Raw genomic sequence first — 18987 nt, 5'->3', positions numbered from 1 at the left:
ATGAGTTTGCTTCCTTCTTTTCTGAGAAGATCAATAATATCAGAAAGGAGATTGGCATATCTACTTTTGCAGAGGTCACACAGATTCGACCGCAATTTCAAAAAGAAGTGACTATGTCTGTTTTTGAAGCAATTGATTGCAAAATATTGAAAGAAATAGCACAGCACCTTAAATCATCAACCTGCTATCTTGACACGCTTCCCACATCTTTTTTCAAAAGTGTGCTTAACTGCTTAGAAGCAGATCTCTTAGAAGTGGTGAACGCTTCACTTCTTTCTGGGACTTTTCCAAACTCCCTGAAAACTGCAGTTGTTAAGCCCCTTCTGAAAAAGCGCAATCTTGATAACACAATGTTGAACAACTATAGACCAATATCAAATCTTCCGTTCATAGGTAAGATTATTGAAAAGGTAGTTTTTAATCAGCTGAACAACCACTTAAACTTAAATGGATACCTGGACAATTTTCAATCTGGTTTCCGAGCACATCATAGCACAGAGACAGCACTCATTAAGATAATAAATGATATTCGCTTCAATTCTGATTCAGGCAAAATATCAGTGCTGGTACTACTAGATCTTAGTTCTGCGTTTGACACTGTTGATCATAACATACTTCTAGAGAGACTGGAAAACTGGATCGGGCTTTCTGGGATGGTACTCAAATGGTTCAGGTCATACTTAGAAGGGAGAGGTTATTATGTGAGTATAGGAGAGCATAAGTCTAAGTGGACGTCCATGACATGCGGAGTCCCACAAGGCTCAATTCTTGCACCGCTCTTGTTTAGCCTGTATATGCTCCCACTAAGTCAAATAATGAGAAAGAACCAAATTGCCTATCACAGCTATGCTGATGATACACAGATTTACCTAGCCTTATCTCCAAATGACTACAGCCCCATTTACTCCCTCTGCCAATGCATTGATGAAATAAACTGTTGGATGTCCCAGAACTTTCTTCAGTTAAATAAGGAGAAAACTGAAGTCATTGCATTTGGAAACAAAGATGAAGTTATCAAGGTGAATGCATACCTTGACTCTAGGGGTCAATCAACTAAAAACCAAGTCAAAAATCTTGGGGTGTTTCTGGAGACAGACCTTAGTTTTAGTAGTCATGTCAAAGCAGTAACTAAATCAGGATACTATCATCTCAAAAACATTGCAAGAATTAGATGTTTTGTTTCCAGTCAAGACTTGGAGAAACTGGTTCATGCCTTTATCACCAGCAGGGTGGATTATTGTAATGGTCTCCTCACCGGCCTTCCAAAGAAGACCATTAGACAGCTGCAGCTCATCCAGAATGCTGCTGCCGGGATTCTGACTAGAACCAGAAAATTTGAGCATATTACACCAGTCCTCAGGTCCTTACACTGGCTTCCAGTTACATTTAGGATTGATTTTAAAGTACTTTTACTCGTTTATAAATCTCTAAATGGCCTAGGACCTAAATACATTGGAGATATGCTCACTGAATATAAACCTAACAGACCACTCAGATCATTAGGATCGAGTTCACAGGGTTCACACAAAACAAGGGGAGTCTGCTTTTAGCTATTATGCCGCCCGCAGTTGGAACCAGCTTCCAGAAGAGATCAGATGTGCTAAAACATTAGCCACTTTTAAATCCAGACTCAAAACTCATCTGTTTAGCTGTGCATTTGTTGAATGAGCACTGTGCTACGTCCGAACTGATTGCACTATGTATAATCACTTTCTATTCTTAAATGTTTTAAATTATTTTAAAATCAATTTTTAAATCACTTTGTTTTTATTGTTGTGATTTTTATTATTTTTAATCTCTTATTATTTTTAATGACTATTTCACTTCCTTTTATGTAAAGCACTTTGAATTACCATTGTGTATGAAATGTGCTATATAAATAAACTTGCCTTGCCTTGCCTTGCCTAGCAGGGTGCAGCCTATTTAAAGGTATTATAGTCACCCCTGTATCCTCTGAGTAAGATCAACTGGCGAGTTTGTGCCGTGCGTTCACAGTTGGCCAGTGAATTGTTAAGCGACACTAGGTCTCTAATGAACGAATAATTGAAAGTATGGGATTTCCAGAATAATCAAATATCTAAATTACAGTTTTTCTCAAATGCTAAAACACAAAAGCCAATCCTCTAAACCAAATGACCAGTTGTCTAAACACATTTACTAAATCTAGCCATCATTTTCCAATATCATAAACACATTTCACATGAAGACACAATTCACAAAACACAATCCTCCGTTCTCATAAATCTTTCCTTGCTAAAACACAAGTTGCAAAAGAACTCTGCTCATATTCTCAAATGAAAGCTCATGTGATGCAAAATGCTTGCCACAGTCAGCAATATTTGAACACAATGAACACACCTGGCGTCATTCATTACACACGACTCAAAATTGAAGACACTTGTTGCTAATGCTGTGACCACATGTATAAAAGCAAGTTCAGAGTGCACAGTTTGCTGAAGATTCCAAACAAACACAATGGATGAAGGTAGAGTCAGGGGAAGAGGAATTTGAGTCAGAGGAGGGAGAGGAGAAGGCCAACAAGGGAGAGGAGAAGGTCCAGGAAGGAGAGCAAGACAACCTCGCACCATCATTATGGACGAGATGCGAGCAACAGTCATTGACCATGTCATTGTCCATGGCATGACAATGGCTGAAGCAGGACTAAGAGTCCGTCCAAACCTGAGTAGGTTCACCGTGGCCACCATTATCAGGGCATTCAGACAACACAACAGGTATTGTACTCTATTGCTTTCTTTGTCACAATACAATTTTACAAGCCTGTGAAAGTAGTCTATTGGTTTCAAATCAGTTGTTACTGTATTGTAAAACATGTCAATTGACAACACATGTTTCTTTCTTTAGAGTTGAAAGAATGCCACATAGAGGTGGGAGGGTTGCCATATTTACAGCGGCACAAGAAACCCTCATTGTGGATATGGTTCGTGAGAACCTCATCAGACTCCGGGAGATCAGAGACAAAGTCATTGCCGATAATGTCAACTTTGAGAGCATTGATGATGTCAGCTTGGCCACAATAGACAGAGTTCTCCGGCGCCAAAAAATGCGGATGAAACCGGTCTATAGGGTTCTCTTTGAGCGCAACTCTGCGCGACACAAAGACCTACGTTACGAGTATATGCAAGTAAGTATACATCCATGTTCACAGTACAGTTAGTGGACATACTGTGTTGCTCAGTGGCCTACATTACTGAGCAAGTAATTGCCAATAACTGATTTGTATGCCCAGGGTGAGGGAGCAGCTATGTCATTTTATTTTCCAGATCTTTGGACACATTAAGTTAATTTTCAATTACATGAAAGATCTGTAATTCACATGTATTTTATAAAATTAAATAGTTGTTACATTTAAAATGGTTTCGGTTTCAGAATCTGGCAGAAAATGTTGCTGTTTTTGGTCTTTTAACTACAGGTGGTCAACTTTTTCTGTTTTCTGATGTCAACTCTGTTACCACCAATGTCAACTCTGTTTGTTTAAAGTTTTGCTTTAAAAATTATAATTATATGTATTTTATTGTTAACCTAAATAGTACTACTACTACATGAAATTTTAAAGAATTTCATTCATTTTTAAAGCTATGATTAGAGAATACACACCATGTTGTAACGCCTAACCAGCAGAGGGAGCCCTCACCCGAATACTGAACTTGGCCCACTCCCTCTACTGTCACTTCCTGTTTGACCCATATATAAGCTGAGACCTGTTCACATGCTAGTTGCGAAGTATTGCCAGTTATTCTGCTTTACCAAGCGTTATTCTGACTACCATTCCTGATTGCCTTCCTGCCTGATATCCTGACTCACGGTATTTGTACTCTGTCCCTTTGTTCTGACGCCTGATCCGACTGATGTTTGTGTTTGGAACCTTTGCCTGCCTTGTCACCACTCTCTCTGATTTTGCCCCTGTATATGAAGAACGATCTGCTTGCCTCTCTGGTTTGACCCTTTGCCTGTGTTACCGACTTCTGTTTAAAGCCTTGACCTTCCGCTCATGGATCCTAATCAAACTCCAGCGTCTCTGTTACAGAATACTTCGCCACCTATGGATCCAGCGGAAGTGTCAAAACTACAAACAGCATTATCTTACCAAACGGAAATGCTTCAAGGATATCAGGAACAACTCACCCAGCTGCGGACTGTCAATGAACACCTCATGCACTACATTCAATCTCTCCCTCCGCCCACACCACAAGCCGTAAGTTTCGCACTCCCTGATAAATTCGACGGAACAGCTGAGCAATGCAAGGGCTTCATTGCCAAGTGCAGGTTTACCTGGATCACCAAGGAGAAAGATTCAAATCAGAGGGGAAGAGATGCGCTTTTATGATGACACTTTTGACAGGCAGAGCTATGGATTTGGCAGCAGCCGTTTGGGACTCTGATTCCCGACTGAGAAGTTCAGTGACATACTACTTTCAACAACTCTGTGAAGTGTTTGAATACCCTCATGGCGGGAGAGATGTTTCAACACCGCTCATCAATCTCACACAAGGTAACTGCGCCGCTGCCGAGTTTGCCATTGAGTTCAGAATGCTCGCTGCCCAAAGTGGATGGAATGATGTCGCCTTAAAAGCTACGTTTCATAAAAGCCTCAACTGTGACCTTCAGACAGAGCTTGCATGCAAGGGTGAGGGATCCTCCTCCTCCTCCGATTTTGTCACGCTCGCCATCAAGATTGATAATACAAGCTCCAAAGAAGAAGAGCGGAAGGGGTGGACAGACCAACGTTCTTCCTCATAGCCCTGTTGAAAAGTTTTCTCCTGAGGAACCTATGCAACTAAACACATCCCGACTATCTGAAAGTGAGAGAGAACGGAGACGAAATCAACACTTGTGCTTTTACTGCGGTGAGTCAGGTCACCACAGTTTGAGATGCCCTCACAAGCTCCAAAGCAATCCCCGGGTAAATATCGAACATTTTGCCCTTTTAAGTAACAAATCATTTACACTCCCTGTTGTCTTAAGAACTGATACCCTGTCTCTTGACCTCACAGCGATGATTGACTCGGGAGCCGCCCTGAATCTAATCCACCAAGATATTGTCACAAAACATCAACTCCCCACACAACCGTGCACACCACCAATCCAAGTCAAGGCTATCGATGATGTACAGATTGAAAAAGGCATCACTCACCAAAGCAAGACACTCGCACTCCAGGTTGGAACTCTTCATACGGAATCCATCACTTTTTACGTCATCGACTCCCCAAGACACGAAGTTGTGTTAGGATATCCATGGCTCTCAACTCATGACCCTGAGCACTCATGGCATCAAGGTGAACTAACAATGATTCATACAGAAAAATGACCAGCGTGTATCACTGCAAAACCCCAATTACTACTCCCAACCAGTGTAGAAAGTCCTGGAACACACAAAGTTCACATTCCCCATTGCTATCAAGATCTTTCTGATGTATTCAAGGAAAAAGCCACTCAACTTCCTCCACATAGACCATGGGCCTGTGCCATCGATCTCCTGCCCAACACACAACCCCCCAAGAGTAAAGAGTATCCACTCTCTAGAAATGAAAATCAAGCCATGGAGGAGTATGTGGATGAAGCTCTGAACTCCGGTTTTATTCGACCATCAACCTCCCCAGCAGCTGCAGGATTCTTCTTCGTGGAGAAGAAAGATGGTGGTCTAAGACCTTGCATTGATTACAGAGGACTGAATAACATTACCGTTAAATTCCGTTATCCCCTCCCGTTAGTGCCATCTGCACTAGAACAACTCGGAGAGACCAAGATTTACACCAAGCTCGATCTCCGTGTTTATAATCTCATCAGGATCAAAGAAGGGGATGAATGGGAAAACAGCCTTTCTCACCACCAGGGGGCACTATGAATACCAGGTCATGCCATATGGGCTAGCCAACTCCCCTGCAATATTCCAGTCGTTCATCAATGAAATCTTCAAGGACCTTCTGAGTAAGTTTGTGGTCGCCTACATCGATGACATCCTCATCTTTTCAAGAACTGAACAGGAACACATCTCCCATGTCAAGACAGTCCTTTCTCGACTTCTAGAGAACAAATTATGTCATGGCTGAGAAATGTGAGTTCCACGTTAATCAAACGTCCTTCCTGGGTTACCACATCAACCCACAAGGCGTCAAGATGAACAATCTGAAGGTTCAAGCAGTCACTGAATGGCCACAACCACGAACCATCAAAGATCTGCAAAGATTCCTTGGCTTCGCCAATTTCTACAGAAGGTTTATCCGAAATTCTAGCATGGTGGCCTCTCCTCTCAGCTCACTCCTGAAAAATAAACCGTCAAAACTGACTTAGACATCTGAAGTTGACAATGCTTTCAACACGTTGAAGGAATGATTTACGACAGCCCCTATCCTGAAACATCCTGATCCAAATAAACCATTCATACTAGAAGTGGATGCCTCCGATTGTGGTATAGGTGCAGTACTCACAGAGACATGGGCAACCAAGCAAATTGTATCCATGTGCTTTCTTCTCTAGGAAACTGACCCCTGCAGAGCGCAACTATGATGTTGGAAATAAGGAGTTACTCTCCATGAAAGCAGTTATTGAAGAATGGCGTCACTGGCTTGAGGGAGCTCTTCATCCCTTTCAAGTGATAACTAACCACAAGAATCTGAAATATATAAAGAGTGCCAAATGTCTAAACCCCCGTCAAGACCGTTGGGCATATTTCTTCACACGCTTCAACTTTACAGTGACTTATCGACCTGGCAGCAAGAACGGTAAAGCAGACGCCCTTTCCAGACAATATAGCCACTCCTCAGTGCATCATACATCCAGTCCCATCCTACCCCGTTCGATTATCCTGGGCCCAGTCTCCTGGGATATCATGGAGGAATTAAGAGAAGCACAACAACAACACCCCTCACCCGCAAACATACCCCCAGGAAAACATTATGTACCTCAAGTTTTAAGACCGCGAATCATGCAATGGGTTCATACTTCTCTCTGCTCTGGTCATCCAGGTATCTCTAGAACCCTACAAACTATTACAGTACTCTTTCTGGTGGAGTAATATGACTCAAGACGTCACCAATTATATCAAGTCCTGTCAGGTCTGTGGTCAGTCAAAACCCCCGAAGGAACCGCCATCAGGTTTGCTTAAACCCTCAACGACCATGGTCTCTTTTATCTATCGACTTTGTCACTGATCTCCCACCATCAAATAATAACACCACCATTCTGGGCATCATCGATCGTTTCTCAAAATCCTGCCGTCTTATTCCACTACCCACTGCCATGGAGACCGCCCAAACCCTCTTCCAACACGTCTTCAGAATCTGTGGACTACCAGAAGACCTAGTCAGTGATCGAGGTACCCAGTTCACGTCTCAGGTCTGGAGGGCATTCTGCAGCCAATTGGACATCAATGTCAGTCTAACTTCAGGTTATCACCCACAGTTCAACGGGCAGGTTGAACGGCTCAACCAAGAAATAGGAAGATATCTAAGTTACTGCAGCCGTGAACAACACCGATGGTCTGAGTTCCTGCCATGGGCGGAATACGCCCAAAACTCTCTGACCCACTCCTCTACAGGTCTAACTCCCTTCCAGTGCGTCCTGGGATTCCAACCGCCCCTGTTCCCGTGGTCTGGTGAACCCTCCTCTGTTCCTGCAGTGGACGACTGGATTTGGCGTGGTGAGAGGGTGTGGAACAGTGCTCAGGTTCATCTCCAATGGGCCATAAGAACACAGGAATTCCAAGCCAACAGTCGACGTCGTCCACACCCTCCCTACCAACCAGGACAACGGGTCTGGCTCTCCACGAAAGACGTCAAGCTGCGGCTACCAAGCAGGAAGCTCAGTCCCAGGTATGTTGGCCCTTTCAAAATACTGAAACAGATCAATGATGTAACATACCAATTGGAGCTTCCTGCCAACTATCGTATCTCTCCCTCCTTCCATGTGTCCCTCCTCAAACCTGTCCACCCGGGAGCTGACCCTGGCCATGAAGCCCCAGAACCACAACCACCACTGGACTTTGATGGAGACCCAGTTTATCAGGTGAATGAGTTACTGGACTCGAGACGAAGAGGGGGTCAGCTCCAGTATCTAGTGGACTGGGAGGGCTATGGACCTGAGGAGAGATCATGGGTAGCCGCCCGGGACATTCTGGATCCAACACTCATCGAGGAGTTTCATCGAGCCAGACCCGATCGACCAGCACCACGACCACGGGGACGTCCACGTAGAGCTCCAGGAGTCGCTCCTAGAGGGAGGGGTTCTGTAACGCCTAACCAGCAGAGGGAGCCCTCACCCAAATACTGAACTTGGCCTGCTCCCTCTACTGTCACTTCCTGTTTGACCCATATATAAGCTGAGACCTGTTCACATGCTAGTTGCGAAGTATTGCCAGTTATTCTGCCTTACCAAGCGTTATTCTGACTACCATTCCTGATTGCCTTCCTGTTTATGATCCTGCCTGATATCCTGACTCATGGTATTTGTACTCTGTCCCTTTGTTCTGACGCCTGATCCGACTGATGTTTGTGTTTGGAACCTTTGCCTGCCTTGTCACCACTCTTTCTGATTTTGCCCCTTTATATGAAGAACGATCTGCTTGCCTCTCTGGTTTGACCCTTTGCCTGTGTTACCGACTTCTGTTTAAAGCCTTGACCTCAAATAAACTTCCGCTCATGGATCCTAATCAAACTCCAGAGTCTCTGTTACACATGTTGGCATTAAACGGGTTGATTTTTACTCTAAAACAAAGTCTATATATTTTTAGATTTAAAGTTGAATTAATGGATTAAGAGACAGATATTCTTCTAGGGAGGACAGGGTTTTAAATTGTGTTACACTTGTTAACTGTATATTTGACCCAATTTGTCTACAAAGAGTTGACAGATATTTCTGTTAGTACTGTTATAGTGTTAGTTAATTAAATATAAGTTGAGTTACAGTTATTTCATATATACGGAGTTCTGTATTGTCCAATTAGATGCTGTTACGTTACACGGGGACTAGTTGACTGGTTGTTTATGCTTAGCGTCAGTATGCTCGCAGGCTCCGGTGTGGATTGTTGTCAAACCCATCAGCATTGGGAAAGAGCATAAACCCCGCTGTTGTAAAGTTATGCTTTAAGTAAAGTTCCTGCAACGGATTATCTTGTGTGCTTCTCTTCACGCCTCCACGGACACTGATAAACAAACGTTACAGATGAGAGCACGAGAGTACATTGATTTTCAGAATAAATATTTAAAATCTTACAAGTTTAAGATCAGCAAATATAGAAAATATTAAATTTAAAGTGTGTTCTATGAAAATAAAGTTTAACCAAAAAAAAAAAAATCCTTTTTTTGTTTTCTTTCTCAGCTTGAAATGTACCCGCAATTCTAGAATGAGCCATGTATATAAACACCACATATCAATGCAAACTCCTATATAAACACGCTTCACATCTTTAATATGTTTAATATGCTACAGTATATAATAAACTTCGATTTTAATATCTCACATTTCTGACACAATCCCATGGTGCAGTGTTACTACAGTAAATCCATAGCAGCTACATGATGGTGATTTGTAGATTGAAAAGCCATCTGATTGTATCTTTGCGCGCTGTTTCTGGTCTTCTTTGCTGAATTAATTTAGCGAACTCTTGTTATTGCTTTATCGAGGAAAATTACATCAAGATAATTATTGTTTTCTTTTTATCGCTCAGCACTATCAAAGCATATCCGCTCCCACCCTTTCACGCTTTGAACCGTAGCTTTAACACACTGTGAACTCCCTCTCTTTCACACTTTGGGTGGTGCGTTGCACTTTCGCCCTAGTGAGGAAACCGCCCCTGATACCAGTATTTCTCAATTTCCCATCACTGTTTAGTTCCCATGCAGTGCATCAAACTGTGAATGTGTTCTCAGAAATCCTCTCAGAATAAATTTAACTGCACAGTTGCAATTACGGTAAGATAAACAACTGAATTACTTTTTATATTTACAGCTATTGATTATATTTTACTTGTGTGTGAATAAAACAATGCATAGCCTACTCTAAAATGCATCTGGACCTCTGGAATCCTTTGGTTTGATGACATGCATAAATGAGAATACAAATAATGTCCTAATAAACATGCATATGCATTTCTAATCCTTCAGATGATTTTGTGGGTGCATATTAGACTATTTGGATATCTTGTCCTTATAACTGGAATTTATAATGGTATGTTTCCTACTACTCTATTACAGTATATGTAAAAGTACTGTTAAAAAAAAAAACATTATTATAAATTAAGATTTGATGCAATGCAACTGTGCTTAACAGTGAAGGCCTGGACTTACCATTACAACAACGAAATTGATATGGACTGGACAACAGCTCGTCAGTGGTGTCAGAATCACTTCACTGATATAGTGGCCATTCAAAACCATGCAGAAGTTGAACACCTCAACCAACTTCTACCTTTCAATAAAGCATACTATTGGATTGGCATTAGGAAGATTGATGGTTACTGGACGTGGGTTGGGACCAAAAAGCGCTTGGATCCTGAAGCAGCAAACTGGGCAGAAAATGAACCAAATAACAAGGGATCTGGACAAGACTGTGTAGAGATCTACATTAAGAGGGGCAAAGAAACAGCCAAGTGGAATGATGAGAGGTGCACCAAAAAGAAAGCAACTGTCTGTTATTTAGGTGAACACACTTTATAGCATAAAATATTGTGAAGTTTAACTGTAAATAAATTCAAAATAATTAAAATTATAAAGTTTTGTGTATTAAATACAACAAATATATATGATAGGGTAAATAATGATTATTTTAATGGCCTTACTGTCATAAAAGTATGTAAATATTTTTCATATGGCATATGATATTTTCATATGCATGCTTATAAACTTTAGTTTATACTTGTGTGGATCTTGTATGTCGGTGGAAACATTACAAATGGCCACACCAAGCAATGAAAGCTGCTCAATCAGTTCAAAACAATTAATTATTTTTAAGGATGTGCAGTATATTTGGAGAGATTATTTGCAGTTTAATGCATATTAACTGCTGTTGAATAATCAGTATACAATGTATCCAGTTCTGATTGAAACCTCAGCCCTCTTTTGCAGTCATTACATGTTATTTTCTTGTTTGCAGCCTCCTGCTCAAAGGAATCCTGCAGTGAGCATGCTGAGTGCGTGGAGATTATTGGGAGCTATGAATGTCAATGTCACCCAGGTTTCATGGGGCCACGCTGTGAGGAAGGTGCTGTAGAATCTATCCAAGTTTAAATATTTGGTCTTCATTGTGTGCATTTTGTAACAAAGTTACCATTTTCACTTTTTCAGTTGCACAGTGCTCCCCAATTGAAAATCCACCGCAAGGTTTTGTGAAGTGTGATGGTGTCTTTGGAGCATTTCATTTTAACTCGTCATGCCAGTTCCAGTGTGGCACAGGGTTCAAGCTGGGGGGGCCACAGAGGCTACGCTGCCTGGCGTCAGGGCATTGGGATAATAACACCCTTCCTGTTTGTCAGGGTATGGACCAGAATATGTTGCTAAACCCTCAGAAAAAAAGTACAAATACTGATATGTACCTTTAAGGTACTGATATGTACTATTTAGGGGTAAATAAATTAGCTTTTGTACTTTAGGATACTGCCCCAGTGACTGCTTTGTAGCTTTTATTTCTAAGAGTGCATGCATGAATTGTACAGCAGTAACTTTAGTACTTACAACTTAATAAACTAAAAAAATAAGTAAATAATTATTATTTGATTGCTGATATGTTTAGACTTATATTTTAAAAACATGTTACCCTTACAGCTGTCCAGTGTCTGCCCATTATTGATGCCCCTGGTGGTTGGAGTATGAACTGCACTCACCCTCTTTCCATTCATAGCTTCAACTCCAGTTGTGAGTTCAAGTGTGAGGAGGGATTTGAGCTCAAGGGCTCAAATACAACATGGTGTGACCAGACTGGGCACTGGACTCACAAACTTCCCACTTGCCAAGGTACTGTACGTCTGCAGAACAGTCCTCATTAAATCATCAGGCAGTTGCTGGTTCATACAAGTGCACTGAATGTGCATGTGATTTAAAGCTTTATTAGTTCCGAGAGGAAAAGAATAGCACACTTCCCTTCCTTTCTTGTGAAACATTTTAATGTTGGGTAACACTGCTAAGACACACCCTAGAAGTGCATGAACTGTATAAAACCACTGTTTTAAGCTATTTGTTTTTTCTTTCTGTTTGAATAGACAGTAATAAATATTTTATGCATTTGTCATAGTGGTGACCTGTAATGCCATCTTGGCTCCTGCAAATGGCCATCTGACATGTGCTGATCCTTTGGGAAAATTCTCTTTTCGTTCTTCTTGCAATGTTTCCTGTGATGAGGGATACAAATTTAGAGGAAAAGCTCCACTCACTTGTCTAAGAGATGGCAATTGGTCAGCACAAACACCTGCGTGTGAAGGTACATGAATTCCTATATGATTTATCAGTGTCATACTGAGTAACTAAATACACATTTCCATCACAATGCAAGCTTTGGAAAATGTACTGCAAACAAGAATCATAAACAATGCTTTTCTACACTCACACATACTCAGTTAAGTCTATAATCTCTCTTCTTATTTTGCAGTTATAAAGTGTGACCCATTGAAGCCCATGCCACATGGCTCGCTGCAGTGTTATGACCCTGTGGAACAGTTTGCTTATGGCTCCAGTTGCTGGTTAAAATGTGATTTTGGTTTTGTCCTCAATGGTACAAATTCCACTCACTGTACCAAAGAGGGAAACTGGAGTCACATCCCTCCTGTTTGCCAAGGTAACATGCATCTTTAATGCATGCACGTTTACATATACATACACATATCTTCAGGTCATAGTTCCAAAAAAATCAGTTTATGAGATGCTTCTGGTTTTCCCACAGCTATACAGTGTCCGTCACTCTCTGATGCACTAAGTTATGGAAATATGACCTGCACACACCCTCTCTCTACCAACAGCTACAACTCCAGCTGTGAGTTTAAGTGTGAAGAGGGTTTTGTGCTTAAAGGTGCAGATTCCACGCACTGTGACCATACTGGGCACTGGACACACAGCACCCCCATTTGTACAGGTTTGGGATCAGTTCATATCAGTTTGATTGCCCTAATAGCATTAAACCATTTGAAATGTTATTAGTTTACCTATACCATTTGATATTACATTTTATGCTTTTAGCAGACCCTTATATAACTGTATCCATGTACAATTTTATTAGTTTATGCATTCCCTGGGAATCAATCCCATGACCTTGGTATTGCAAGCAGTACTTGCTACTGTTTGAGCAACAAATATCTGTTTTGCAAAGAAAGAATGCTTAGTATATTCAATATATACGGTGTAATATATACGGTATATAATTGTAATTCTATTTTATTATTCTTATAAACGTAATGTGTGTCTCTCTACACACATTGTGCATGATCAGGCTAAGTGTTTCAGAATTTTTGAAATGATTTAGAAGAACAGATGAAAAATTCATCACTGATCTAATTTAATTTTAAGCTGTGGCTTGTGACCCTCTCGTGACCCCTGCAAAGAGCCACCTGGCATGTACTGATCCACTGGGAAAGTTCTCTTTCCGTTCTTCTTGTAATACTACTTGTGAGGAGGGATACACTCTGAAAGGAGAAACCACACTCACTTGTTTGAGTGATGGCAGCTGGTCAGAATCAACACCTGCATGCGAAGGTAGGTTTAACTCTATTTCAATAAAACAATCTTCAGTTTAAACCCTTACATTTTTGCTTTAAACCATTGCACCATTTAAAATGTCAGGTTACGGGAGTGAAAAAACTAATTTAACTAATTCACTAAAAGTGAAATTTGCAGACAAAAACGTGATGTGCATGGTTACACTACATGAACTGGAAATGGGAATGCACAATTCTTGTGTGTGCGAATGTATTTTTCTTTTTTTATCATACACTGTTTTCATCTCAGTTATAAGATGTGACGCTCTGGAGTCTGTTCAGCATGGCTCTCTGCACTGTCAGGACCACCTGGGGAATTTCAGCTATGGTTCCTTGTGCTGGCTGGAGTGTGGAGCTGGATTTACTTTCAATGGAAGTAATTCTACTTACTGCACCTCACAAGGGAAATGGAGCCATGAATTTCCTGTTTGTCAAGGTATCCAAACACTCTCAATACTCTTTGATGCTAGGCCTGACTAAAGGGACCATAGATAAGTTAGTTGTATCACAACGTTTTCTCCTGTCTCCTTTTCTCCTGTCCTGTCCTAATGTAAATAAATGACAAAGATTTAGCATTGACATCTTCCATGTAGTATAATGTCATGGACAGTGCACTCTTAAAATAAAGGTTCCAAAAATAAAGGGTTTTCACAGAAATGCCATTAAGGGGGTCATGAACTGCCTTTGTTTTTATTATTTTGTACTGTTCTCTGAGGTCCACTTATAATGTTATCAAGAATTTTACATTAAAAAACATAATTTAGAAGTAATAGGCTATTTTCTGTCCTGTTTTTAACCCCCCTCATCAGAACGCTCAGTTGGAATAAACGTGGCGGATTGTAGACTTGGAAGTAAAGGCCCACTGCTATGATTGGCTAAAACTTGTGTGTGTTTGACAGCCTTCATCCTTCACAGATGGATGCTGATGTGATTCAAGTTAAAACCACATAAACACTCAGTACATATCAAACGATCTGTAATAACAGATAGTGATCACGTAATAAAACCAGTTACTCACACTTGTTGCAACATTACTGTATATAGACTTTTAGTTTCAATCTTTCGAAAATCCTGCATTGAATTGTACCTTGTTTGTAAACAAATCCGAGGTAAAATTAAGTTAACAAAGGACCAAGTTCTTATGGATACGGTCTGGAACTTAATTAAGAATAACGTTCATTCTTTGGTTTCTGCGTAGACCTGCGTTTGCCGCTTTCATCATTTCCCCATTACATGCGTGAATCGGTGGGCGGGGCTAAACAGGCAGTGATGTAGAAGCAGGCATTGATCTTCTTCTGCAGAGGCGGTGTTTAGACACACTATTACATTATAGAGTGGTACATTCCACAGGCTGCCTTTTTGGCAGACTAGCTTCAATACAAACTGTTTTTAGACTATTGAGAAAGTTTTGAGCTCTGAAACTTGCAGATTGTTTTTATAGTAGCTACAATGACCTCTTATGTATCAAAAGATCAAGGGAATTTTGATTTCTCAGTTCATGACCCCTTTAAAGAATCATTGTGGGTTCCCCAAAGAACTTTTAATGGGACAGTCTTTTTTTTATTTAGGTTGAAGAACTTTTTAATAACATGGAATATATTTTTTTAATTAATTATTTATTTATTTAATTTTTTTTTTTTAAAGAGTGCAAGACATCATAAGCTTTTGATTCTCTGTTCAATAGCACAGCAGTGCAGCCCCTTAATTAACCCCTCTCATGGCACTGTAACCTGCACTCATCCTAATGGGCAGTTCAGCTTCGGTACAGTGTGTGAAGTGAGCTGTCTGGTGGGCTTCAAACTACATGGCACACCCCGAATGGAGTGCTTGGAGATGGGGAAGTGGACAGACACCCCACCCTTCTGCTCGGGTAATCGCTCTTGGGAGTTCCTGTTTCATGTCACACATGTGATATGTCATATTCATCTGTCACCTGATTAAAATGAAATGAGAATCAACTAAGATAGTTGATTTAAAACATTCTGTCATGAAATGATTGAAGCAGGGAAGCTGATTATATCTGTTGACATTTATTTATTTTTTCCATAGCTCAACAGTGCCCCCATTTGACCGCTCCAGTAAATGGCTGGGTGAATTGCTCTCATCCCCACTCCCTGTTTAGCTACGGCTCACAATGCTTCCTGGGATGTGAGACTGGCTTTGAGATTACAGGAGAGCCAGGCATGGAGTGCTCTACTTCTGGGAACTGGAATCAGGAGATGCCCTCTTGTGCTGGTATCTATTTCTTGGCAAATGCTGAATTTGGTTAATTTGTTTGGGAACCAATTCAAGGTATATTCTCTTTAGGTTCTATTTTTGTAACTAATATTCTCAGAATGTTCTGGGAATCGAAGCTGGGCTTCCCCTGTTATTTATACACTGATGAATATAAAGACCTTGATCAGACCTTTAAAACTGATCTAATTAAGAATCATGGGAGGTAAAAAAAAAAACATTCTTCACTAAACATTCTCCTTACATTTCTCTTTGAAATGGCAGCTGTTCGCTGTGAGCCCCTTTCACTCTCTCATCTTCCTGAGCTGGGACCTCCACCCTCAATGAAGTGCTCTCACCCCCATGGAAACTTCAGCTTTGGATCTCAGTGTATGTTCCAGTGTGCCGAGAGCCAGGAGCTCAGTGGAACCAGTCGGCTCACCTGCACCTCCAGGGGGTCCTGGACAAACTCTCCACCCAGTTGTATTGGTAAGGCCAACTCTTTCTAACCCATCATTATTTGTGTGTCAATTCAGTGGAAAAATACTGCACTTTAATTCTGCACATATTGAATTTTAATTGCACTTAAAATGGAAGGCCACCAAAACTTTGTGACAACATCTATTATGTGTTTTAGTAAAGGAGATGTCAGTGAGTGCCGGCATGCTCATGTATGCAGCTGTGGGAGCTACTTCTTCGGCTGGTCTACTTCTACTTGGAGGACTAATTTTTCTGTTGATCCGCCAATTCTCCAAAAAGGATAAAAAATTTGATGATCCTGTTGCACTCTTGGCACCATCGTTTTTAAACCATTAAACTAGTGCTTGCAAACGGTATACATATTTAGCTTTTGTAAGTCACTGTAGCATTTACTATTGTAACAAATTACTCCAGTCGCAACAAGGACCAATCTAGTCAATTTCAGGAACAATTTAGCACTAAAACGTATTTGTTTCCAAACCTGAATGACTTTATTTCTTCTGTGGAACATACAAGATACTTATTGTTCTTTTTGTCCATACAATATAAGACAATGGTAACGAGCACCAACATTTCTCAAAATACAAATTACAGTTCCAATTACATTTGGAACAACATGAGGGCAAGTATGACAGAATTTTCAACTTTAACTGTTAGTTTTATCTTAACAGTATCTTAATATAATTTATTCTTCTCCACTGCAGCTAATTACAGTCTGACTGACCCTTCATGGGAAGAGAATTTGAACCCAACATTTGAATTGAGTTAAAATACAAATTTATGTAAAGTAACTGATATTTTCCATCTTGTTTTGTGCTTGCAATAAATGAAAACTTGAACTGAACTGTGTTGTGTGTTGAAATATCCACGTCAGTAGGCTAGTATGCATTTATTTGCGCAATTTAAATATACATTTATAGTTTCCAGCATTGTCATATGCTAATAATGTAATAACAGTAGGGTCATTTCTATCTTTGTGACACCCTCACTAGGTGTGAGAGGGACAGTGTGAACACTGCCAGAAACACCCTGTTCCACCCACTCACACACCCACTGTTTCATATAGCATCGCCGTAGACGTGCTGCTCCAGAACGGACACCTGGGCCAGAATGTGCTGCCTCTGGGCACTGTGCCCACTGTCACCCAGGCCCCAAATCCAGACTCTGGCCTTTAGTTGCCCCTTCACCTTGTTCCTTCTATGTGAGCGGCTTTGGGGTCAGAAGGTAATGAGGATTTTCTATAGCCGTGGTCTCTATAAGTGCCCAAACATGTCTAAGGTTTTTTGTTTTTTTTTAACGTTTACATGTAAAGTTAATGTTTTTTGCTAAATTGTGAGCTTATTTAGGCGATAAGTGACCCTGGACCACAAAACCAGTCATAAGGGTCAATTTTTGGAAATTGAGATTTATACATCATCTGAAAGCTGAATAAATAAGCATTAATGTATGGGGTTTTTTTAGGTTATGTCAATATTTGGCTGATAATTTTTTACTAATAAAATATATATATATATATATATCAGTTTTGATATATTTAGGAAATTTACAAAATATCTTAATATGGAACATGATCTTTACTTAATATCCTAATAATTTTTGGCATAAAAGAAAAATCGATATTTTTGACCCATACAATGCATTCTTGGCTATTGCTACAAATATACCCGTGCTACTTATGACTGGTTTTATGGCCCAGGGCCACATATATTAAGAAATATATGTGATAGGAATGTGCAAATATAATGCATAACAGGGCCCTTCTATTTATTTCTGCTGATGGTCAGTAGGAGCTCTTCAGCATTTCAGCACAGAAGGAGAGAGATGCACGGGTGCCTAACCAGTCGCATCTGTCCGGGCATTAACGCAGCTTGACGCCAATTATATCGCTTAAGAAGGAGCGGGTCTGCAGCCCATCCTGGCACCAAATGCGTAATAAATAACTGATCAGCTGACTGGATGCCTCCTGGCTGCTATCGTAATAATAACGAGGCTATTGCTACCCGCTGTGACCGTATGATAGCCGTTTGATTATTTTTCGTTTGCTTGGCTGCTTGGCTTGCCAAAGGCCAGTCTCGCGCCAATAAAATTCACAAGAGACGGAGATGCGCGTGCCAGTGCGGAATACATTGACGCGTTCACACATCAGTAAACCGATACAGTCCGAAAATGTAATTCCTTTCATATGCATTTATTGCATATGAATATTTATTTATTTTTTAAATGTTCACTGATTGCATCAAAACTTTTGTGCACTATTATTGACAAGGTCTAACTGCTGTGCTACTATAAGTGAGTCAGTTTTTTTCAGTGGCCACTGTGATTAATAAATCACCAGATCATAAGAGTCATAGGTGTTTCTAGCCTTTTACTCGGACTACTGGTCACTGAATCAATAAGCAATGCCCTTATATGTTGTAGAAGTATTTTACAGGTTTCCGCGAATGTAAATGAAAACATTTCTGAACAAGTACCAGTTCTACGAGAAAATGCTATTTATTTATTTGTTTGTTATATTATTTATTCGAATAACTTTTACACGAACATTTGCCCATGAAAACAAATTGTTCATGTTCATCTCATCTCTGCTCTGCAACCTCTCC

General features: G+C 40.5%; 1 protein-coding gene across 2 annotated transcripts; it reads left to right on the top strand.

Moving 5' to 3' along the window:
• The first annotated feature begins 9833 nt into the window (after positions 1-9833).
• On the top strand, positions 9834-17231 carry selp (selectin P). 2 transcript variants are annotated; one of them, XM_058756029.1, is made up of 15 exons: positions 9834-9926; positions 10119-10182; positions 10285-10653; positions 11107-11214; positions 11298-11486; positions 11775-11963; positions 12241-12426; positions 12595-12780; positions 12886-13074; positions 13506-13691; positions 13944-14129; positions 15378-15563; positions 15743-15928; positions 16193-16396; positions 16545-17231. In XM_058756029.1, exons 1-15 carry the CDS (start codon positions 9873-9875, stop codon positions 16721-16723), a joined length of 2661 nt encoding a protein of 886 aa, XP_058612012.1. In that variant the 5' UTR covers positions 9834-9872; the 3' UTR covers positions 16724-17231. The 2 variants fall into 2 exon arrangements, with proteins under 2 accessions (XP_058612012.1, XP_058612013.1); XM_058756030.1 differs by lacking the exon at positions 10119-10182 and having other exon boundaries at positions 9853-9926.
• The last annotated feature ends 1756 nt before the right edge of the window (positions 17232-18987 follow it).

The sequence above is a fragment of the Onychostoma macrolepis genome, chromosome 20, assembly GCF_012432095.1.
Source record: "Onychostoma macrolepis isolate SWU-2019 chromosome 20, ASM1243209v1, whole genome shotgun sequence".
NCBI lineage: Eukaryota > Metazoa > Chordata > Actinopteri > Cypriniformes > Cyprinidae > Onychostoma > Onychostoma macrolepis.
The sequence above is the reverse complement of the archived record's forward strand: the minus strand, read 5'-3'. Positions and strand labels throughout refer to the sequence as shown.